Source organism: Nerophis lumbriciformis, linkage group LG38 (assembly GCF_033978685.3).
Source record: "Nerophis lumbriciformis linkage group LG38, RoL_Nlum_v2.1, whole genome shotgun sequence".
Classification (NCBI taxonomy): domain Eukaryota; kingdom Metazoa; phylum Chordata; class Actinopteri; order Syngnathiformes; family Syngnathidae; genus Nerophis; species Nerophis lumbriciformis.
The window spans coordinates 22,601,612-22,627,091 of record NC_084585.2 but is presented as its reverse complement, the minus strand read 5'-3'; the positions used below and the strand labels follow the sequence as shown (position 1 = coordinate 22,627,091).

Here is a 25,480-nt window from a genome sequence, read left to right as displayed (position 1 = left end):
AAACATATCTAAGTACACATCTAGTTTGATAAACCATTAGAATTATACTAACATCAATCTATTATTTGGGTATCATAATCATGACCTCAATGTGAAAACACTCAGTGTTGATTACCTTAAATAATAGACTTTTATGTGCACATGAATATGTTGCTATAAGGAGTTTAATGCTGTCTTGTGGTGTCTGTTTTATACCATAAAGAGAACATAGCCCCTTGACTATAGCAGTAGTACAATTACATTGCAATCTATTTATTATTAGAATGATTACACGGTATATGGAGAGATTGTTGAATCATCAATGTTCCTACAAGAAGTAGTATAACTCATCTAAAAATTAAGCAGCTAAACAAAAGTAAATGCATTGTAAAACTTTAGCATTATCAGTTTTAGACATGTTTTCATCCAAATAACAGCTAGTTGTTTATATGTTAACCTTTTTTTAAGAAATTCAATTGGAAATTGAAAGTGCTCTTGTCCAGAAAGTGTTGACAGCAATTACTAGAAATATGTATGCATGTGAAATTCAGCCATTATTAATCAGTAAGGTATGTACACATAAAGAGTGTTAAAGGTAACACACTTTGTACCTTAACCTAGCCTTGATGAATAAATATACAAGTGCAGTAGGGTTGTGGGAAACATTCTGCTCTTAAACATGTAACATATTGCTTCCAAAACATAATCCTAACATTTTGAATAGGTTTTGAAAAACAAACTTGCCAAAATATTTACAAACTGAGTATAGAATGAAAAAGTAACAGAACAAGTGATTAAAAAAGTAATTGGGTGAACAGGTTGGCTCTGATTTAACATTACTTTAATGAATAGATGTACAAATGCAGTAGGAGGACCCTGCTTTTCCATGATGTGTACTAATGCACAAATGTGCATGGTGTACATCCATCCATCCATTTTCTACCACTTATTCCCTTTGGGGTCGCGGGGGGCGCTGGAGCCTATCTCAGCTACAATCGGGCGGAAGGCGGGGTACACCCTGGACAAGTCGCCACCTCATCGCAGGGCCAACACAGATAGACAGAGAACATTCACACTCACATCCACACACTAGGGCCAATTTAGTGTTGCCAATCAACTTATCCCCAGGTGCATGTCTTTGGAAGTGGGAGGAAGCCGGAGTACCCGGAGTGAACCCACGCAGTCACGGGGAGGACATGCAAACTCCACACAGAAAGATCCCGAGCCTGGGATTGAACCCAAGACTACTCAGGACCTTCGTATTGTGAGGCAGATGCACTAACCCCTCTGCCACCTTGAAGCCCCCTGCATGGTAATACAAATCATTAAACTAGGAAAATGAGATACACATACAAATATATTTTGCATTATTATGTCTTAGTTTTGAAAAAGAGCCGTTCTAAAATACTAACAAACAAGAAACTATTATCTGCTTGTGAAGAACGCATACACGTAAACAAGGTTAGATTTAGGAAAAAGCAATGGTAAAAGCATGTGGATGGTTGGTAGTCTAAAAGCACCAAAAAATTCTCAATACACGAAACATTTTAAAATCAAGAAGCTAAAGTTGACTTGCAGCTATTCAGTCAATTTAATTTTGTTGTATTATTGTACAATATCTCGCCATCCATTTTCTACCGCTTGTCCCTCTCGAGGTCGTGTTGGAGATTAAACATGTGAATATTGGAAAAAGAAGAAAACCATCAATATTCCTACAAAACAGGCAATTAAAACATTGTGTTAAATATTTTAAAAATAATGTGTATTAAACATTAACAGTACTTACACAAGGCATGGATCAAAACTCTTGTAATCTGAACAATAACCTAAATGTATTTTCCTGAAAATCTTACAATGATAAAAAGTAGACATTTAAAATTTTAACAAGTAGTATGGGAAGATTTGAAAAACTTTGGCATTATTAGCTTTAAACATTTACTATTCATATGAAACTAACTGTTCATCTTTTTTAAACTGTGATGTGGCTTAAAACCTAAAACTCAACCATACAATCAACGACATGCCTTTAGTATTATTTGTAGTATTCCATCCATTTTCTATCGCTTGTCCCTTTTGGGCTCGCGGGGTGTTATTGTCTAAGCTATTGTTGCATAGTATATTTTAATGTTGGTAAAAATATTTACTCTGTTGGTGGTATTTAAATTTAAGATATATTTTAGAAACAAAGAAAGTCTTATTTCTAACTTCCTTAGTTTGGCTAAGATATAAAGTAAGATTAAATGGAACATTATAAAACAGCAGAGGTGGGACCAAGTCATTGCTTTGCAAGTCACAAGTAAGTCTCAAGTCTTTGCCCTCAAGTCTCGAGTCAAGACAGGCAAGTCCCGAGTCAAGTCCAAAGTCAAGACTGGAAAGTCTCAAGTCAAGTCCTGCATTTTGAGTTTCGAGTCCTTTCAAGTCCTTTTAACCACAGACTAATATATATATACACAGATTGTGTATGCTTTTAAAACGCTGTATTTATTTATTAAAACAAGTGCATTTGAAATTGCAGGAAAAAAAATAGTGCTGACATTGCACTTCATAATAGCACTATTAACCAGTCATTTTAAACATTTAACTAATTCCTTTACAGAATAAACACATTTGCAAAAACAAGTGCAACTGTACTTATTTGTACAAAAGTGTTAACATCGTATTTCCATGGAATATTGCATTGTAACTAGTTCCACAGCAGTTGATATCCTGTTCTTACCTTATATCATTGATCTCATCTCATACTGTATGTGTGTTGATGTGTGCCTACACATGAAAAACATAACAAATACATGAACAAAACAATGAACAGAGTTGTACTTTTTAGATGTCAGTGCCCTATGCAATATGTACACATATTCTTAACATAGTATACATTTTAACTGACCTTTATTTGACTGTTTGTGTTTTTGTAGGTGGCTAAAATACGCGGTGCTGCTGACCGCCGTCTAACGTTATGTTACTGTGTGTGATACATTGACTAACGTAACGTTATGTGTAGGTACCTCATGCAACCCTGCTTGAAAAAATCACTTGACAAAAAGTATGAATAAGGTAGCAAACTGCAGTGGACGCAACATATTGCAGTGTTTGCAATGACGTTATAACCATAGACATCTTATAAGTAGACGCAGCATTGGTTGCTGTCACGTGAGCAATTTGGCCGCCATCTTGAAGTGGTGACGAGGAGCCGGCGAGCAGCCTAAACTGACAGATGACAGGTAGAAAACAAAGATGCCGGGGTGGTGTTCAGCGTTTTCCTACTCGAATGAGCGGACTGTTGAAAATAGGAATTGGGGGATTACTTTTCACAAGTAAGATTTAACATTAACCTACTATTGGTTGTATTTTATGAAAATAATATTACCACAGAGTTGAGAAGGAGCAAAGATCTTCAATATTTGTATGTGAAAATCACAAATTTTCTACATCACTGCCAGAGACTACAGGGTGAGTCAAAAATATTACTTCCATGTATCCTCTTGACAACCAGCGTCCTCTGCAGTGGACATTTGGTTTTGTTCTTTTGTCAGGGTTACAAATTCTAAGTACACAATATCCCTTATACGCAAACACACAAATGTCCACTGCAGAGGACTCGGGTAAAAAACACACTTTCCTTCGAGTTCATCCATTTGTTTACAGAGTATTTTTACAAACAGTTCCTCCATACATACATGCAAGAAGTTTTCGGAATACAGGCTGTCTCTCAGATCATTTTTACGCTTTAGGTTGCGAGCAAAAATTTTTGTTATGAGCCTCCCCACCGCTGATTAGCAAAGTGAATGCCACAGTGAGCATTCTCCATTCTTTGAACTATAAAATAGCCTCGTTTTTCATGAACAAGGAAGAGCTGCCCAGGACATCATTCTGCATTACTTGAACTACGAAATAGCCTCGGTCAGTGTTTTTCAACCACTGTGCCGCGGCACACTGGTGTCCTGTAAAATACAGCTTGGTGTGCCGTGGGAGATTATAAAATATGATGAAAAATATTTTTTGTAAAGCAGTAATTATAATCTGCAAATAATGTGCCGTTGTTGAGTGTCGGCAGAGTAAAGCATAAATGTATTCATACATTGTTTATGTGGGATATACGCGTGTATATATAACCTAATCATAGTGTTTCTTCAATTTAAAAATAGCTGACTGTTTTTTTCCTTCTCTGGGATTATATTCCCAGTTTTGATATCGGACGTCTGGTCATTTATAGTAGTGTTTTTGAACCACTGTGCCGCGGCACACTAGTGTGCCGTGAGATACAGTCTGGTGTGCCGTGGGAGATAATCTAATTTCACCTATTTGGGGTAAAAAATATTTTTTGCAAACCAGTAATTATAGTCTGCAAATGATGTGTTGTTGTTGAGTGTCTGTGCTGTCTAGAGCTCGGCAGAGTAACCGTGTAATACTGTTCCATATCAGTAGGTGGCAGCCAGTAGCTAATTGCTTTGTAGCTGTCGGAAACAGCGGGAGGCAGTGTGAAGGTAAAAAGGTATCTAATGCTTAAACAAAAAATAAACAAAAGGTGAGTGCCCCTAAGAAAAGGCATTGGAGCTTAGGGAAGGCTATGCAGAACGAAACTAAAACTGAACTGGCTACAAAGTAAACAAAAACAGAATGCTGGACGACAGCAAAGACTTACTGTGGAGCAAAGGCGGCGTCCACAATGTACATCCGAACATGACATGACAATCAACAATGTCCACACAAAGAAGGATAAAAACAACTGAAATATTCTTGATTGCTAAAACAAAGTAGATGCGGGAAATATCGCTCCAAGGAAGACATGAAACTGCTCCAGGAAAATACCAAAAAAAGACAAAAAGCCACCAAAATAGGAGCGCAAGACAAGAACTAAAACACTACACACAGGAAAACAGCAAACATCTCCAAATAAGTCACAGGGTGATGTGAGAGGTCGTAACAGTACACCTACTTTGAGACAAGAGCTATAGTGATGCATTCTTAGTAATGGTTTAAAATCATATCCAACAATTGCGACAACGACCCCGCCTTCCACCCGAATGCAGCTGAGATAGGCTCCAGCACCCCCCGCGACCCCAAAAAGGGACAAGCGGTAGAAAATGGATGGATGGACTTTTTGCTGTCAACTGAGTTTTGTTTTTTAATGATTTCTGCTGGTGGTGTGCCTCCGGATTTTTTCATAGCAGAAAATGTGCCTTGGCTCACAAAAGGTTGAAAAACACTGACTTATGGCATATAAGAATATTCTATTACTGTTAAGCAAACTATGAATAATAAAACATGTGTCCTTTATCATAGCTACACGTATGACAAAAAACGTGTGAAAATCAGTGGTATTCAGTGAGGTAAGATGCAGTTCATTACTCCTGCCAAATGAATTGCACTGAGTGGAGCGGATCACCACTCCAAGATGGCAGCCCCGCGTCTCGCCAGTAGCGGTCGATGCTGCGTCTACTTATAAGATGTCTATGGCACTGACTCCATGCGCTCTGAATACGCACCGCTGATTGGCTGTTAGAAGCGCTCTGAATACGCACTGCTGATTGGCTGTTACCCCTCTGCGTGTAACCAATCAGATGGTTCTGTGGGTGGGACAATGCTGGGTGCTGCAGAGACGTACTGCTGAGGCAGAGGCTGAACGAAGCGTAACAGCTTGTTAAAACGTTAGTTTAGGCAGTGGGTCTTTGTTAAGGCGGCCTGCTTAACAACAAAGCGCTGCGGAAAACCCTGTATGTATATATATATATATATATATATATATATCAGTGACGTGCAGTCACTAGAGGCAGGGCCTCACCTGCCATCATGGAAAGAAAAAAAATGTAAAAAGAAAAAAAAAAAATTAAATTGTTATATGTATCCAGTGATTATACTATAAAGTTATTTTCCATTTAACTTCACCATCCATCCATTTTCTACCGCTTATTCCCTTTGGGGTCGCGTTTGCCGTTCAAATACTGAGAAGAGACGGTGCGGTGAACAGCAGCCAGTTGAGACACGTCACTCAGTGCCGCAACACGGATTGCGCAATGACTCGGCTAACTGCTGGCCTGCTGTGCAGTGAGACTGTATTGCTATATGAACTATATTATACATTTCCATATTTTAGTTAGCTGAGGTATATAATGTACAGTGTATTTTGTCAACAACTGTATGTGTGTAACGTATTTCTTGTGCTGAGCGATCATAAAACGGCTGCAAAAGACGCACTGGCTGAGGCTCGCCTCCTGCACCCCCGCCGTAGAATTGTTATATCAACTAAAGCCCATAATTAAACTTTCCACGTGCAAGATTGAATCTATTTAAAAAAATTATTTAATAAGAAGCCAAAAAGTGCAAAAACAATAATGTTGGTGTTGGAGGAGTTGTGAATGACTGCAGGGACACAACATTAGATACACCTGCAGACTGCAGGTGTACCTAATTCACAACTCCTCCAACACGAACATGATTGTTTTTGCACTTTTTGGCTTCTTATTAAATAACTTTTGTAACCTATTTTCATGGGCTTTCCTCTTTGTGATGTTAAGTTCCTGTTATGCGCTGTTATACAGTATATGCCTTGAGCTCTTATTTTGAAGGCGCTAAGAGCGGGAGCGGAAGTGATGTCACGTTGCGAAGGTTTTTGAAAGAAGGTAAATAAAGTGGTCCTCGTGTAAACTGGAGCCTCCGTGTTTGTTATTTTGTAGTTTCATACAGTATAGGCGACATTTATAAACCCTCGGTTACACTTTTTTAAATAGATTCAATCTTGCACGTGGAAAGTTTAAGTGAGGGCTTTAGTTGCGGCGCATGGACTTAATTTCTAAGTAAAGGTAAGACCATAATAACGTTTTTTTTTATTAAATGTGCTTTTTTGTGTGCTACAGTTTGTATGTGTAAAGTTAAAGTTAAGTTAAAGTACCAATGATTGTCACACACACACTAGGTGTAATGAAATTTGTCCTCTGCATTTGACCCATCCCCTTGATCACCCCCTGAGAGGTGAGGGGAGCAGTGGGCAGCAGCGGCGCCGCGCCTGGGAATCATTTTTGGTGATTTAACCCCCAATTCCAACCCTTGATGCTGAGTGCCAAGCAGGGAAGAATGCTGGTATGAGCTTTTAAACATAACCCGTTAACTGCTGCCAATCAAATGGTGAATAAGATACTCTTTAGGGTTCATATGTTTGTAAATCTGACTGTGATGAAGTCAGTGCCTCACCAGCCATCAACCTCACCGCACGTCACTGATATATATATATATATATATATATATATGTATATGTGTATATATATATATATATGCATATGTGTATATATATATATATATATACATACACACACACACACACATACAGAATATTGTGATAAAGTTCTTTATTTTCTGTAATGCAATTAAAAAAACAAAAATGTCATACATTCTGGATTCATTACACATCAACTGAAATATTGCAAGCCTTTTATTATTTTAATATTGCTGATTATGGCATACAGCTTATAAAATCTCAAAAATCCTATCTCAAAAAATTAGAATATTTCCTCAGACCAAGTAAAAAAAAAAGATTTATTACAGCAAAATAAAATCAAACATTTGAAAATGTCAATTAATGCACTCAGTACTTGGTTGGGAATCCTTTTGCACGGATTACTGCATCAATGCGGCGTGGCATAGAGGCAATCAGCCTGTGGCATTGCTGAGGAGTTATGGATGCCCAGGATGCTTCAATAGCAGTCTTTAGCTCATTTGCGTTATTGGGTCTGGTGTCTTTCAGCTTCTTCTTCACAATACCCCACAAATTATCTATGGGCTTCAGGTCAGGGGAGTTGGCAGGCCAATCGAGGACAGTAATGCCATGGTCAACAACTGTTACTGGTGGTTTTGGCACTGTGGGCAGGTGCCAGATCATGCTGGAAAATGATCTGGCACAGCATCCCAGACTCAGCCATCCAGCTAGCAATGCACTCAGTCTACCGTGGAGACTGGACAATGGCTTCAAGAAAGGCGAGAGGCGGCGGCGTCTGTGTTTACGTGAGTAACAACTGGTGCTCGGACGTACAGGTGGTTGAAAGACACTGCTCGGACAACATTGAGTTTTTGATGGTGAAATGCAGACCCTTTACCTGCCAAGGGAGCTCAGTGCAGTGTTTATACTGTCTGTTTACATCCCGCCACGGGCGGACTCCACAACAGCGCTGGGGCTGCTGCATGACGTCATCAGTAAACAAGAGACCGCACACCCCGATGCTGCGTTAACAGGAGCTGGGGATTTTAACCACCGTAACCTAAAGAGTGTCCTCCTGAAATACCATCAGTATGTGAACTTTCCTACGAGGGAGAAAAACACTCTGGACCAAGTATACTGCAACGTGAGGGGAGCCTACAAGGCTGTACCCAGACCACACTTTGGACTATCTGATCACATCTCAGCCTTTCTATATCCAGCGTACAGACAGCGTCTCAAGCAAGCCCCCCCAGTGAGTAATACTGTTAAAGTGTGGAATGAAGACACTGAACTAGTGCTTCAGGACTGCTTTGGGAGTACAGACTGGGACATGTTCAAAACTGCTGCTCAGAGGGATGACGGTACTGTGGAGATAGAGGAATATGCTTCCAGTGTAACTGGCTACCTCAGCACGTGTGGAAAACATTGTTCCCACAAAACAATACAAGATATACCCAAACCAAAAACCCTGGATTAACTGTGATGTTCAATCCAAGCTACATGCCCGCTCCACTGCATTTGTCTCAGGCAACGCTGAGGACTACAAGAAGGCCAGATATGACCTGCGTAAGTCCATCAGCGAGGCCAAGGGACAATACAGACTAAAGCTGGAGGGATTCTACTCCACCACAGATTCCCGGCGCATGTGGCAAGGCCTGCGACACATCACAGACTACAAGCAGGGGAGCAAGGGGGTCACAAACAGCCAACCCTCACTGCCAGATGAGCTGAATGAGTTCTACGGCCGCTTCGAGGTCCTCAACACCAACCAACAGAGAGGGGTTCTGACCACAGAGCGCACGCAGGACCCACCACTCACTGTGACAACAACAGAGGTACGTACAGAACGGAAGGCAGCCGGCCCAGAGAACATCCCTGGGTCTGTTCATCAGAGTTGGCTGACGCACTTGCTGACATATACAACTTGTCACTAGCACAAGCTGTTGTGCCCACCTGCTTCAAGACCACAACCATCGTGCCCCTACCAAAGAAAAACACTGTGACCTGTCTGAATGACTATCGCCCTGTTGCACTCACCCCAATAGTGATGAAGTGCTTCGAGAGGATAGTCATGTCACACATCAAGAAGACCATCCCAGACACACTGGACCCTCTACAGCAGGGGTGTCAAACTCAAATACAGAGTGGGCCAAAAATTAAAACTAAACAAAGCCGCGGGCCAAGGCTGAAAAAATTAATCTTTTAATAGGGACCCAAAAAAAGAACATCCGCACCGTAACACAACAGAACAAATACCCAGAACCCTTTGCAGCATTAACTCTTCCGGGACGCTAGAAAATACACCCCCGCTATCACAAACTGGCCCCAGTCAGTCAGAGTCGTCAACCAGACATCAGGCACAAAGGTTCTAAGCACAAGGACCCCCCAAAGCTGCGTGCTGAGCCCCGTATTGTACACTCTCTTCACACACGACTGTGTGGCCTCCCAGAACAACACCAGTATCATCAAGTTTGCAGATAAATATTACGGTCGTCGGACTGATCACTGGGGGAGCTGAGGCAGCGTACAGAAGGGAGGTAGCGGAACTGGTGGCCTGGTGTCAGGATAATAATCTCTCCTTGAACACAGACAAGACCAAGGAGATGATTATTGACCCACGTAGAAGGAGTGCACAGTACACACCTCTGTACATAGGGGAGACAGAGGTGGACAGGGTGAAAACCTTTTAAATTCCTCGGGACCCACATCAGCAAGGACCTCACCTGGGCTCACAACACCCAACAAACAATAAAGAAAGCCCAGCAGCAACTGTACTTCCTAAGAAGGCTGAGAAAATTTGGCATGCCACTCAAAATTCTCAGCAACTTCTATAGAAGTACGGTTGAGAGTGTCCTTAACAGCTCAATCATGGTCTGGTATGGAAACTGCGCTGCTAAGGACAGGAAGGCACTCCAGCCAGTGATTAAAACTGCTCAGTATATATCAGGAGCAGCCTTCCCCTCACTACACTACAGGACATGTACTCTACCAGGGCCACCAGGAGAGCACACAACATCATAAAGGACAGTACACACCCCTAGCACAGTCTCTTCAGCCTCCTACCATCAGGCAGAGGATACAGGAACCTGAAATCCAGGACTACGAGACTGACAGTTTGTACCCACAGGCCATCAGGCTTGTGAATGCTAACTTGTGAATGCTAGCTCCCCCAGCTCCACCCCCCCGTTTTACTTTATCTTTTGAACAAAAGACAGCTACCATGACCACCCCCAAACTGTGAACCATCATTGTAGACACTTTTCACCTTTGATCACGAAAGACACTTTTAACTACTGCTGTCACCTCCATATTTATACTCTTGACTGTCAATCAGAATGTGCATTAATGTAGTGTTACTCACTGTGCTTTGTATATAACATTTTAAATTTTTATTTTAGCTAAGTACCGTGTGACTTGTTGAAGGGTGGACTAGCAAAGTAAGATTTTCATTGTACGGCAAACTGTCTGTTTAACTGTGCATATAACAATAAACAATCTTGAATCTTGAATCTTGGTACTGGTATCAGTTAAAATGTAAACGATACCCATCTCAACTGGAGACACTCTTTTTCAACGTTTGGCAATACTTAGCAGTCCTGGCGATATGCGAATACGTGAGGTGGCCAAAGAGCGGCTCAGGTACCATTTGTGGACTGCAGCTCTTTTTTTTATGACACACTGTGTAAAAAAAAAAAAAAAGCAGATGGAAAAATAGAGCAAAAAGGCAAAACCTAACAATAAAAAGCTGAAAAGCTTAATAAGACAAGTATTTGTATTGAACTATAGAACAATTTCAAAAAAATCATGCACATGGGTCAAGGCCAATTATGCAAATTAGACTACCCACCACCACCACAAATAGCTTGCATTCTTGTGGGAAACAGTTGTTTCTATGCACAATGTTTAGACCACATTTCAAATAAGACCCACCATGTTGCAAGATTTTACATTGTTTTTAAAAGGATCGTAACCAGCTATTTAGTTTTCAAAGTGTTTGACTGTGCGCCTGTTTTGAGAGAATTCAGCTATAAAGCTACCCCATAAAATTATTTTCAATCAATTTCCCAAAAACTCACATTGAAGATTGCACCATCTTTAAATGGAGTATTTTACAAGCACCGTGGTGTTGCCTTCGATAATAGACATGGCTGAGTATAAGCAAAGCACTTCACTGTTGAGGCATTGAGTCTTTATTGTGATATATTCCATTTAAAAACAATTTCTGTAGATATCAGCATGATAAATATGAGGACAAGAACAGCTATTTAAAAATAGGGTGATTATTTACATTTTTTCAGTTAGGTTGGATTTATTTTGATTTTGGATTGCCGCCATGATTGCCCCCCAAAAAAAGATTCCCTGCTGGGTGAAGTTTATAAGTGTCACATGTCGGTGTCTTCAATGAGGTCGGTAATTGTCTACTGGGGCCAGCAAAGCACGGTATTCTCTACCTAACGCGAGTGTCTGGTAATCCAACATCCTTTAACTGTGCTTATTGTAAAGACTAGTAAAATAACAGTATCTGATCAATCTAGGACAGTGCACTAACATCATTGGCTGGATGCTGCTAGCCCCTCAATCTGATAATATTCTTAAAGCATCACTTATAGAAGAATATTGGGTGGGGGGCTATGCCTACACCTATCTAAATGAATTGAATATCACAAAAACCTTAACGGAAGCAGGTAGTTGTACTGGTGAAGCATTCAGTGCCACCGCTCTTGCATCATAAAGTAATGTCGGGGAGAATCTGATCATTTTATGATATCCAAGTTAACGTATCATCATACTTTGGTTGGGACAAGCTGTGCATGTTTTCTTATTTTTTCTTTTTTTAATAAAAAGGGACGCTGCTGACATTCTGCTGATCTACAGCAACCATATTTCTCCTTTCTAATGAACGAGCAGTTGGACCTCGCTTGGTCATTTAAGCTGACAACATAAAAGAAGAAAATATATTAGTATGGTGGGGTTAATATTGATTTGTCAATTTCTTTCAGTTAGTGTCCATGTGGTCATCGGCAGCTCTTTCCAGCGTGGTGGAAGGCTGTGTTGTGGAGCCCTCCTCTTCTCTGCGCTGATAGAACAGCACGTAGGCTGCTTTAGTCTGCATGGGGACAACAAGGCTGTGGTTACAACACAAAAACGGCGACACTTGACACCCAGGTTGCAGTGGCGAGAAGCATGAGGACGCACGCCGTCAAAATGAACAAACGAGGAGTGTTTGAAACTTACCACAATCTGGTCTTCTGAGGAAGACGACACACTGCTGTCGTCAAAGTAGTACCACTTTCCATCTACTTTATTCTTGCCGAAAGCCGTGTCTGTCACAGAGGGAAGGCAAATGTTAGGACAAACAGTGCCAATTCCCAATTTATGAGGTAAGTCTGGGTGCTATCGCTGAAAGTTAAACTATCACGATATAAGTGTTTTATGTCAGTCCATATCGATAATTATTTATTTTCATGACCTATGGAAAATAAGGACCAAAAGAAAAATATACTAAATGTAAACATATATAATTTTAAATGTAACCTTCTGATCATAATCCCCTCAGGCATCAAAGCAGAGAGGAAAAGAAATGTCAAACAATATAAACCAAACTTTAAAATCACATTGAACATTTAACAATAACCTCTTACAATGAATGTGCAAAAAAAAAAGGAAGATGAAAGACATGCTCAATAAGGACTAACAAAGCAGTGCAAAGTGTGAAAATGTAAATCGCCTGAGAAAAACGATTTTTTGCAGGTTTAATGCAGTGCTGGCGGTGTGGTATAACCGATCTTGGTAGGGACGAGCGCCTTGCATAATTTTTACAGAACATTGTTCTGATTGCGGTCCCTTTAAAAAAACCTGCCCCTGTCGAGGTGACTTTTTCTGTTTTAACGACAATTTAATCGCTCCCTGCAGCACTCATTTTCAGTTTCTCTTCTCACTCCATGCAAACAATCAAGAAGATGGCGCAACCAAACCTGAAAGTTGATAGTGTTACCTGAGTGGCTGTTTGTGTGTCATTCCCACATCAGTGATTACTTCCTGCATTGCTCGGTTACGTCAGTGCCTGTTGTATCAGCTCTCTAACGGCAGTTGCTTCTTTAGCGACTTGCTGCACTTCTAACTTATTTCAACAATTTCGTACCTTGCGGCATTAAAAGATCAACTTGAGGTGTCAGCCTGTCAACTTATATCACTGCGTGTTGTCGGAAGCATTTTAAAAAGGCTTCAAACTCTCGCTGTAGCTGCTGGTTGCTGGGCAACCGCTTTGATCCAGAATCGGCTCTTCCAAATCGCCTTATTTCAGCGTATCGGTGCCTTTCAGCGTACCAATATCAGTTCGAAGAACTGCCATTACTGTGATCACAAATCAGTGGTCAAAAATCTTCAAACATATCAAAAACCCTGGTAGCAAAGCCCCGGTAGCAAAAGCGCAGCCTTTTTCTTTGAGTCCTCTTCTATTGACAGGAAAGAATATTCAAAATGAAAGATCGTTTTGTGACAACATGCAATGTTTTTGATGTACACAACCCCAAAACCAGTGAAGTTGGCACGTTGTGTAATTTGTAAATAAAAACAAAATACAATCATTTGAGAATAATTTTCAACTTATATTCAATTGAATGGACTGCAAAGACAAGATATTTAATGTTCGAACTGAGAAGCGTAATTTTTTTTCTGCAAATAATCATTAACTTAGAATTTAATGGCAGCAACACATTGCAAAAAAGTAAGCACAGGGGATTTTTTTTACCACTGGTTACATGGCCTTTCCTTTTAACAACACTCAGTAAACGTTTGGGAACTGAGGAGACCAATTTTTGAAGCTTTTCAGGTGGAATTCTTTCCCATTCTTGCTTGATGTACAGCTTAAGTGGTTCAACAGTCCGGGGTCTCTGTTGTGGGATTTTAGGCTTCATATTGCGGCACACATTTTCAATGGGACACAGGTCTGGACTACAGGCAGTGCGGGTACTAACCCGCACTCTTTTACTACGAAGCCACGCTGTTGTAACAAGTGTAGAATGTGGCTTGGCATTATCTTGCTGAAATAAGCAGGGGCTTCCATGAAGAAGACGTTGCTTCGATGGCAACATATGTTGCTCCAAAACCTGCATTTACGTTTCAGCATTAATGGTGCCTTCACAGATGTGTAAGTTACCATCACTGATGCTGGCTTTTGAACTTTGTGCCTATACCAGTCCGGGTGGTTTCTTTTCCTCTCACAACGTTCACAGTTTCCAAAAACAATTTGAAATGTGGACTCGTCAGACCACAAAACACTTTTCCACTTTGCATCAGTCCATCTTAGATGTGCTCGGGCCCAGCGAAGCCAGCGGCTTTTCTGGGTGTTGTTGATAAATGGCTTCTTTGCATAGTAGACTTTTAACTTGCACTTACAGATGTAGCGACGAACTGTAGATACTGACAGTGGTTTTATGAAGTTTTCCTGAGCCCATGTGGTGATATCCTTTACATACTTCCATCCATCCATTTCTACCGCTTAATCCCTTCGGGGTCGCGGGGGGCGCTGGAGCCTATCTCAGCTACAATTGGGCGGAAGGCGGGGCACACCCTGGACAAGTCGCCACCTCATCACAGGGCCAACACAGATAGACAGACAACATTCACACACTACGGCCAATTTAGTGTTGCCAATCAACCTATCCCCAGGTGCATGTTTTTGGAGGTGGGAGGAAGCCGGAGTACCCGGAGGGAACCCACGCAGTCACGGGGAGAACATGCAAACACCACACAGAAAGATCCCGAGCCCGGGATTGAACCCAGGACTGCTCAGGACCTTCGTATTGTGAGGCAGATGCACTAACCCCTCCTCCACCGTGCTGCCCTCCTTTACATACTGATGTCAGTTTTTTGATGCAGTACTGTCTGAGGGATCGAAGGTAACGGGCATTGATTTCTCCAGATTCTCAACCTTTTGATGATATTATGGACCGTAGATGGTGAAATCCCTAAATTCCTTGCAATAGCTTGTTGAGAAATGCTGTTCTTAAACTTTTCGACAATTTGCTCACGCATTTGTTCACCAAGTTGTGAACCTCGCCCCATCCTTGTTTGTGATTGACTGAGCATTTCATGGAAGCGGCTTTTATACCCAATCGTGGCACCCACCTGTTCCCAATTGGCCTGTTTACCTGTGGGATGTTCCAAATAAGTGTTTGATGAGCATTCCTCAACTTTGTCAGTCTTTTTTGCCACTAGTGCCAGACAGGATTTGCAAATCATTGTATTGTTTTTATTTACAATTTACACAACGTGCCAACTTTACTGGTTTTGTGTTTTGTGTGTATGTATCAGAGGTGTGGACTCGAGTCACATGACTTGTACTCGAGTCAGACTCGAGTCATGAATTTGATGACTTTAGACTCGACTTGACAAAATGTAAAGAGACTTGCAACTCGACTTAGACTTTAACATCAATGACTTGTGACTTCACTTGGACTTGAGCCTTTTGACTTGACATGACTTGCTACTTTCCCCAAAATCCAAATCTTAAAAAGGTATTTGGGAGCGCTCTGTATTTTTCATTTTCTTCGTCTGTGTCTCTCAGCGTGTTGTTCCTGTCAGCTGGTGTGCTGTCAGTACAACAGCCAATCAAAGTAGATCTACGTTGTTTTCATCACGCAGCATTCATCCAATCAAATTGCAGTACAACCACTGAACAAGAGTTGTCCAACAACGTGCCAGTGATAAACAATTATGCCAAAGTTGGTTTCGTTCGGGTATAAAAACTACGACTTGGTCAACAAAAAACGAATTGCCGTATGCAAATCACGCAGTTCTAATATTACAGACGGAGACGCAACAACTTCCAACTTCGTTCGACATTTGAAGTTGCACAAAGAAGGGTAAGTTTTTAATGTAAGATAACGTTTATTGGCTAAGTAACGTGACTTTTATTTGCTGTGTAGTTAAATCAGTGAGGCTGCAAACTCACTGCTAACGTTATAACCGTAGACATCTTATAAGTAAACGCAACATGGAGTGCTACTGCCTACTGGCGCAGACGAGGCGCGGGGCCGCCATCTTGGAGTGGTGATCAGTGCAATTCATTTGGCAGGAGCAATGAACTGTCAGCGCATTTAATTAATCTTACCTCGCTGAATACCACTGATTTTCACCCCCCTTTTTTGTCATACGTGTAGCTATGATAACAGACACATGTTTTGGCGTGTTTTATTATTCATAGTTTGCTTATCAGTAATATAATATTCTTATACGCTATAAGTGACCAGACGTCTGAGATCAAAACTGGGAATATAATCCCAGAGAAGGGGGGAAAAAACGGTAAACTATTTTTAAATTGAAGAAACAATATGATTAGGTTATATATACATGCGTATATCCTACATAAACAATGTATGAATACATTAGATATCTATATATCATAGGGACCTATAGACTGTATCTCTGTTGCTTCAGAGTTTATTCTGTCTTGACACTATGTATTGATATTTTCTATTACATTCTTCCCTTAAATGATAATGTTTGCAGTGATTGTTTTATATGTATTATTTTATGTAAGTCGCTTTGGATAAAAGCGTCTGCCATATACTTAAACATATATAAAACACCTGAAAGTCTTTATATCAGCTAAAACCACCAATCTGTTTCACTGGATTCAGAATAAAACCAAATTCTGTTTTACCCAACAATGTTAGTATTTGAATATTGTTACTTGAAGACTTATTCCTGGTTACAATTATACTGTTAAGAAAGTATTGTCTTATACTTTGCCTAAAATGAGAATGCATCATAATCAGTGGCGGCTGGTGAATTTTGTTTTAGGTGGGGCTGAAAGTTTGTAAACCAAACCCCTGTACGGGGGTCATCCTCCCCCAGAAGATTTCTTTGTGATTTTCACATACAAATATTGAAGATCTTTGATCCTTCTCAACTCTGTGGTAATATTATTTTCATAAGATACAACCAATAGTACGTTAATGTTAAATCTTACTTGTGAAAAGTAATCCCCCGATTCCTATTTTCAACAGTCCGCTCATTTGAGCAGGAAAACGCTGAACACCAGCCCGGCATCTTTGTTTTCTACCTGTCAACTGTCAGTTTAGGCTGCTCGCCGGCTCCTCATCACCACTTCAAGATGGCGGCCAAATTGCTCACGTCACAGCAACCAACTACTTATAAGATGTCTATGGTTATAACCAGTGTTGGGACTAACGCGTTACAAAGTAACGCGTTACTGTAACGCCGTTAGTTTTGGCGGTAACTAGTAATCTATCGCATTATTTTTTTATATTCAATAACTCAGTTACCGTTACTACATGATGCGTTACTGCGTTATTTTACGTTACTTTTTATGTAGTATCGGCTAGAAACTGAGGATCTGAGTGTGTTTTATTCCAGCGAAGCAGAGACGTGCTTCTGATTCTTCCTCTGCGCTCTCTGTGTGTGCGTGTGACTGTGTGTCTGAGTGTGGGAAGGGGAGGGGAGGAGAGGGGAGAGGGTGCGCAATACAACCGTTGGCCAACAAAAAAGTAACCACAGAACACTATACGCCTATACGGTATAGTGTTCTGTGGTTACTTTTTGGTTGGCCAAGCGGACGTGACGACAGGCTGTCCCCACTCAGATCCGCACAGACCGGGAGGGGGCTTGCCTTAAGTCCGGCTGGAAATCGGCAGAAATTTGGAGAATGGTTGTCCCAGGGAGAGGCAGTGAAATTCGGGAGGGTTGGCAAGTATGAGATATTCTCACTTCTTTTCTTTTGTCGAGCACAAAGAAAAGAACATTTTAGTTAAATGTAAGTTGTGTCTTGGATCAAAGATCCCGTCTACTGCCTAAAACAACAATTCAAATCTGCCTGGTTAGGCTCTGTGTATGTCACGTGTGCCTTCCTTAGGTGAAGCCAGCTTTACAGCTATGTTGTTGATTGATTGATTGATTGAAACTTTTATTAGTAGATTGCACAGTACAGTACATATTCCGTACAATTGACCACTAAATGGTAACACCCAAATAAGTTTTTTAACTTGTTTAAGTCGGGGTCCAGATACAGATATATACTATCAAATATATACTAACATCATAATACAGTCATCACACAAGATAATCATCAGGGTATATACATTGAATTATTTACATTATTTACAATCCGGGGTGTGGGATATGGAGGGGGGGGGGGTTAGGTTTGGTTGGTATCAACACTTCAGTCATCAACAATTGCATCATCAGAGAAATGGACATTGAAACAGTGTAGGACTGACTTGGTAGGATATGTACAGCAAGTAGTGGACACAGAGAGAGAGATCAGAAAGTATAAGAAAAAGTGTCTACATTTGATTATTTACAATCCGAAGAGGTATTATGTGGAAGGGAGGGTGTTAGTTTAGGGTTGTAGTTGCCTGGAGATGTTCTTTTAGTGCGGTTTTGAAGGAGGATAGAGATGCCCTTTCTTTTACACCTGTTGGGAGTGCATTCCATATTGAAGTGGCATAGAAAGAGAATGAGTTAAGACCTTTATTAGTTCGGAATCTGGGTTTAACGTGGTTAGTGTTAGTGTTAGTGTTATTATGCTGTTTGTTACTTATGTATGTTATGTTGCAGCTATTTAAAATAGTTTTGTCAATTTGTTCTGGCCTGAAATAAATTGGCCCTTTGAAACATATCTTTGTCTTTGTGTGTTGTATGTAGAGCACATTGCTTAGCAGAGTTCAGTGATGCAAATGTATGTCAAGTTGATCAACAGATTGTATTATTCTCCAGTGCAATAACAGTACTAAAATGAAGGCTAAAAGGGCATTAATGGGAGCTTTAAAAAAAAAAAAGTAGAAGAAGTAACTAAATAGTTACTTTTCACAGTAACGCATTACTTTTTGGTGTAAGTAACTGAGTTAGTAACTGAGTTACTTTTGAAATAAAGTAACTAGTAACTGTAACTACTGTTTTTCAGTAACTAACCCAACACTGGTTATAACGTCATTGCAAACACGGCAATCTGTTGCGTCCACTGCAGTTTGCTACCTTATTCATACTTTTTGTCAAGTGATTTTTTTTTAAGCAGGGTTGCATGAGGTACCTACACATAACGTTACGTTAGACAATGTATCACACACAGTAACGTAACGTTAGTCAATGCATCACACACAGTAACGTAACGTTAGTCAATGTAACACACACAGTAACGTAACGTTAGTCAATGTATCACACACAGTAACATTACGTTAGTCAATGTATCACACACAGTAACATTACGTTAGTCAATGTATCACACACAGTAACGTAACGTTAGACGGTGGTCAGCAGCACCGCGTATTTTAGCCACCTACAAAAAGACAAACATAGTCAAATAAAGGTCAGTTAAAATGTATACTATATTAAGAATATGTGTACATATTGCATAGGGTCCTGACATCTAAAAAGTACAACTCTGTTCATTGTTATGTTCATATATTTGTTATGTTTTTCATGTGTACGCACACATAAACACACACACAGTATGAGATGAGATCAATGAGATAAGGTAAGAACAGGATATAAACTGCTGTGGAACTAGTTACAATGCAATATGCCATTGAAATACAATGTTAACACTTTTGTGCAAATAAGTACAGTTGCACTTGTTTTTTTCAAATGTGTTTATTCTGTAGAGGAATGAGTTACATGTTTAAAATGACTGGTTAATAGTGCTATTTTGAAGTGCAATGTCAGCACTATCTTTTTCCCTGCAATTTCAAATGCACTTGTTTTAATACATAAATACAGCGTTTTAAAAGCATACACAATCTGTGTAAATATATTAGTCTGTGGTTAAACGACTTGAAAGGACTCGAAACTCAAAATGCAGGACTTGGGACTTGACTTGAGACTTTCCAGTCTTGACTTTGGACTTGACTCGGACTTGCCCTGTCTTGACTCGGGACTTGACTCGGACTTGAGGGCAAAGACTTGAGACTTACTTGTGACTTGCAAAGCAATGACTTGGTCCCACCTCTGGTATGTATATATATATATATATACACATATATATATATATATATATATATATATATATATATATATATATATACATATATATATATATATATATATATACACACACACACACACACACACTAGTGTTGTCCCGATACCGATATTTTGGTACCGGTACCAACATGTATTTCGATAGTTTTCTAAATAAAGGGGACCACAAAACATTATTAGCTTTATTTTAACAAACAATCTTCCGGTACATTAAACATATGTTTCTTATAGCAAGTTTGTCCTTAAATAAAATAGTGAACATACAGGACAACTTGTCTCTTAGTAGTAAGTAAGCAAACAATGGGTCCTAATTTGTCTGCTGACGTATGCAGTAACATATTGTTTCATTTTCCATTCTATCATTTTGTCAAAATTATTAAGGACAAGCGGTAGAAAATGTATTATTAATCTAATGTTCATTTACTTTTAATACCTGGTTACTTTCTGTTTTAACATGTTTGAGCTACACTTCTGTTAAAATGTAATAATCACGTATTCTTCTGTTGTTTGGATGCTTTACATTAGTTTTGGATGATACTACAAATTTAGGTATCAATCCGATAGCAAGTCGTTACAGGATCATACATTTGTCATTTTCAAAGTCTTCATGTGTCCAGGGACATATTTCCTTAGTTTATAAACGTAATGTAATTTTTTTTTAAACGAAAAGATTTTGTGATGCTAAAAAATAGCTATGTAATCATAGTAGTATCGAATAGATACGCTCCTGTGGATGTTAGGTGTAGATCTACCAATGACGTTAGTTTACAGTTTGACGCAGGTGAGCTACGGTGTGTAGTGAAGCATGTTTAGCTTTTCCTCGTTCTGCAAGGATGATACTTGTAAGAAACTTACTTTGTCACCATGGAGGCGTGGATTAGTGATTCAGAAGTAGCTAAAACACTGCTTGGACACTGTGGTTGGACTTTAGCCGCTATCTAGCCATGTCTTAAAGCACCTCTTTCTGTGGGCGTTTCACCTTTATCCTTATTTTATAAGCCAAAATGCGTCCGTTCTCCTTTTCTGTCTACACACTGTCTGCTTGTAAGTACTCCGTGATTGAGCGCTGTCGAACATGCTCCTCTGCGCGTAAAATCAATGATGACACAACGCGACGACGACGGGGGGACCGGTACTTTTTAGAGGGGTATAGTAACGGATATGATTCATTAGTATCGCAGTACTATACCAATACCGGTATACCGTACAACGCTAATACATAAGTTAAAGTTAAGTTAGGTTAAAGTACCAATGATCGTCACACACACACTAGGCGTGGTGAAATGTGTCCTCTGCATTTGACCCATCCCCTTGTTCCCCCCCTGGGAGGTGAGGGGAGCAGTGGGCAGCAGCAGTGGCCGCGCCCGGGAACCATTTTTGGGGATTTAACCCCCAATTCCAACCCTTGATGCTGAGTGTCAAGCAGGGAGGCAATGGGTCCCATTTTTATAGTCTTTGGTATGACTCTCTTGGTACCGATCTCAGGATGGACACGAACTACTAAGCCACTGAGAGATATATATATCCATCCATCCATCTTCCGCTTATCCGAGGTCGGGTCGCGGGGGCAGCAGCCTAAGCAGGGAAGCCCAGACTTCCCTCTCCCCAGCCACTTCGTCCAGCTCCTCCCGGGGGATCCCGAGGCGTTCCCAGGCCAGCCAGCTGGGAGACATAGTCTTCCCAACGTGTCCTGGGTCTTCCCCGTGGCCTCCTACCGGTCGGACGTGCCCTAAACACCTCCCTAGGGAGGCGCTCGGGTGGCATCCTGACCAGATGCCCGAACCACCTCATCTGGCTCCTCTCGATGTGGAGGAGCAGCGGCTTTACTTTGAGCTCCCCCCGGATGACAGAGCTTCTCACCCTATCTCTAAGGGAGAGCCCCGCCACCCGGTGGAGGAAGCTCATTTCGGCCGCTTGTACCCGTGATCTTGTCCTTTCGGTCATAACCCAAAGCTCATGACCATAGGTGAGGATGGGAACGTAGATCGACCGGTAAATTGAGAGCTTTGCCTTCCGGCTCAGCTTCTTCTTCACCACAACGGATCAATACAGCGTCCGCATTATTGAAGACGCTGCACCGATCCGCCTGTCGATTTCACGATCCACTCTTCCCTCACTCGTGAACAAGACTCCCGAGGTACTTGATCTCCTCCACTTGGGGAAAGATCTCCTCCCCAACCTGGAGATGGCACTCCACCCTTTTCCGGGCGAGAACCATGGACTCGGACTTGGAGGTGCTGATTCCCATCCCAGTCGCTTCACACTCGGCTGCGAACCGATCCAGTGAGAGCTGAAGATCCTGGCCAGATGAAGCCATCAGGACCACATCATCTGCAAAAAGCAGAGACCTAATCTTGCAGCCACCAAACCAGATACCCTCAACGCCTTGACTGCGCCTAGAAAGTCTATCCATAAAAGTTATGAACAGAATCGGTGAAAAAGGGCAGCCTTGGCGGAGTCCAACCCTCACTGGAAACGGGTCCGACTTACTGCCGGCAATGCGGACCAAGCTCTGACACTGGTCATACAGTGAGCCAACCGCCACTATCAGACAGTCCGTTACTCTGAGCACTCCCCACAGGACTTCCCGGGGTACACGGTCGAATGCCTTCTCCAAGTCCACAAAGCACATGTAGACTGGTTGGGAAAACTCCCATGCACCCTCAAGGACCCTGCCAAGAGTATAGAGCTGGTCCACAGTTCCACGACCAGGACGAAAACCACACTGTTCCTCCTGAATCCGAGGTCCGACTATCCGGCGTAGCCTCCTCTCCAGTACACCTGAATAGACCTCAACGGGAAGGCTGAGGAGTGAGATCCCACGATAGTTGGAACACACCCTACGGTACCCCTTCTTAAAGAGAGAAACCACCATCCTGGTCTGACAATCCAGAGGTACCGCCCCCGATGTCCACGCGATGTTGCTGAGTCTTGTCAACCAAGACAGCCCCACAGCATCCAGGACCTTAAGGAACTCCGGGAGGATCTAGTCCACCCCTGGTGCCTTGCCACAGAGGAGATTTTTAACTCCCTCGGCAACCTCAACCCCAGAAATAGGAGAGCCTACCAGATTCCCCAGGCACTGCTTGCTCATAGGAATACGTGTTGGTGGGATTGAGGAGGTCTTCGAAGTATTCCCTCCACCGATCAACAACATACGCAGTCGAGGTCAGTAGAACACCATCCCCACCATACACGGTGTTGACATTGCACTGCTTCCCCCTTCCTGAGGCGGCGGATGGTGATCCAGAATCGCTTCGAAGCCGTCTGGAAGTCCTTTTCCATGGCTTCCCCGAACTCCTCCCATGTCTGAGTTTTTGCCTTCGCGACCGCTGAAGCCGCACACCGCTTGGCCTGTCGATACCTGTCTGCTGCCTCCGGAGTCCTATGAGCCAAAAGAACCCGATATATGTCGATACCTGTCTGCTGCCTCCGGAGTCCTATGAGCCAAAAGAACCCTATAGTTCTCTTTCTTGGGTGGTGAGCCCATTGGAGTGGGGACCCACTTTGCCATGGGGACAAAGCTCGCCATCGTGCCCCACCTCCGGGTCTGGCTTTTCAGAGGGCGGCCCCGGTGACCCGCGTCCGGGCGAGGGAAATCTGGGTCTTTGTTTTTCATAGAAGTCTTCCAGCTGCCCTTTGTCTGATCCCTCACCTAGGACCAGTTTGTCTTGGGAGACCCTACCAGGGGGCATAAAGCCCCCGGACAACATAGCTCCTAGGATCATTGGGACATGCAAACTCCTCTACCACGATAAGGTGGCAGCTCAGAGAGGATACAGTTGTGCTCATAAGTTTACATACCCTGGGAGAATTTGATTTCTTGGCCATTCTTCAGAGAATATGAATGATAACACAAAAACCTTTCTTCCACTCATGCTTAATGGTTGTGTGAAGCTATTTATTGGCAAACAACTGTGTTTACTCTTTTTAAATCAAAATGACAAAAGAAAGTACCCAAAATGACCCTGATCAAAAGTTTACACACCCCAGTTGTTAATACCGTGTATTGCCCCCTTTAACATCAATGACATCTTGAAGTCTTTTGTGGTAGTTGTGGATAAAGTTCATTTTCTCAGATGGCAAAGCTGCCCATTCTTCTTGGCAAAAAGCCTCCAGTTCCTGTAAGTTCTTGGGCTGTCTTGCATGAACTGCACTTTTGAGATCTCCCCAGAGTGTCTCAATGGAAGTCTTTTGTGGTAGTTGTGGATAAAGTTCATTTTCTCAGATGGCAAAGCTGCCCATTCTTCTTGGCAAAAAGCCTCCAGTTCCTGTAAGTTCTTGGGCTGTCTTGCATGAACTGCACTTTTGAGATCTCCCCAGAGTGTCTCAATGGAAGTCTTTTGTGGTAGTTGTGGATAAAGTTCATTTTCTCAGATGGCAAAGCTGCCCATTCTTCTTGGCAAAAAGCCTCCAGTTCCTGTAAGTTCTTGGGCTGTCTTGCATGAACTGCACTTTTGAGATCTCCCCAGAGTGTCTCAATGATATTGAGGTCAGGAGATTGAGATGGCCACTCTAGAACCTTCACTTTGTTCTGCTGTGGCCAATGACAGGTCGACTTGGCCTTGTGTTTTGGATTATTGTCATGTTGGAATGTCCAAAAACGTCCCATGCGTAGCTTCCGGGCTGATGAGTGCAAATTTTCCTCCAGTATTTTCTGATAACATGCTGCATTCATTTTGCCATCAATTTTGGCCAACTTTCCTGTGCCCTCGTAGCTCACACATCCCCAAAACATCAGTAATCCACCTCCGTGTTTCACAGTAGGAATGGTGTTTCTTTCATCATAGGCCTTGTTGACTCCTCTCCAAATGTAACGTTTATGGTTGTGGCCAAAAAGTTTTTGGTCTCATCACTTCAAATTACTTTGTTCCAGAAGTTTTGAGGCTTGTCTCTGTGCTGTTTGGCGTAATGTAAGCGGGATACTTTGTGACATTTGCGCAGAAATGGCTTTCTTCTGGCGACTCGACCATGCAGCCCATTTTTCTTCAAGTGCCTCCTTATTGTGCATCTTGAAACAGCTACACCACAATTTTTCAGAGAGTCCTGTATTTCGGCAGCAGTTATTTGTGGATTTTTCTTTGCATCTCGAACAATTTTCCTGGCAGTTGTGGCTGAAATCTTTGCTGGTATACCTGACCGTGGTTTGGTTTCAACAGAATCCCTCATTTTCCACTTCTTAATCAGCGTTTGAACACTGCTGATTGGCATTCTCAATTCCTTGGATATCTTTTTATACCCCTTTCCTGTTTTATGCAGTTCAATCTTTTCTCGCAGATCCTTTGACAATTATTTTGCATTCCCCATGACTCA

General features: G+C 41.7%; 1 protein-coding gene across 3 annotated transcripts in view; it reads right to left on the bottom strand.

Annotated features, from left to right (window-relative positions):
- Positions 1 to 11,339: 11,339 nt before the first annotated feature.
- Positions 11,340 to 25,480, bottom strand: part of usp4 (ubiquitin specific peptidase 4 (proto-oncogene)) — a 77,607-nt gene continuing 63,466 nt past the window's right edge. For all 3 annotated transcript variants that reach the window (XR_009811833.2, XM_061932593.2, XM_061932592.2), the window contains 2 exons: positions 12,401 to 12,489; positions 11,340 to 12,272 (listed from right to left, as the gene is read on the bottom strand). Coding sequence is in view for 2 of the 3 variants with exons in the window: in XM_061932593.2 (XP_061788577.2) it covers positions 12,162 to 12,272; positions 12,401 to 12,489 (200 nt within the window). In the remaining variant the exon portion in view is untranslated. The remainder of the gene's footprint in view (positions 12,273 to 12,400; positions 12,490 to 25,480) is intronic.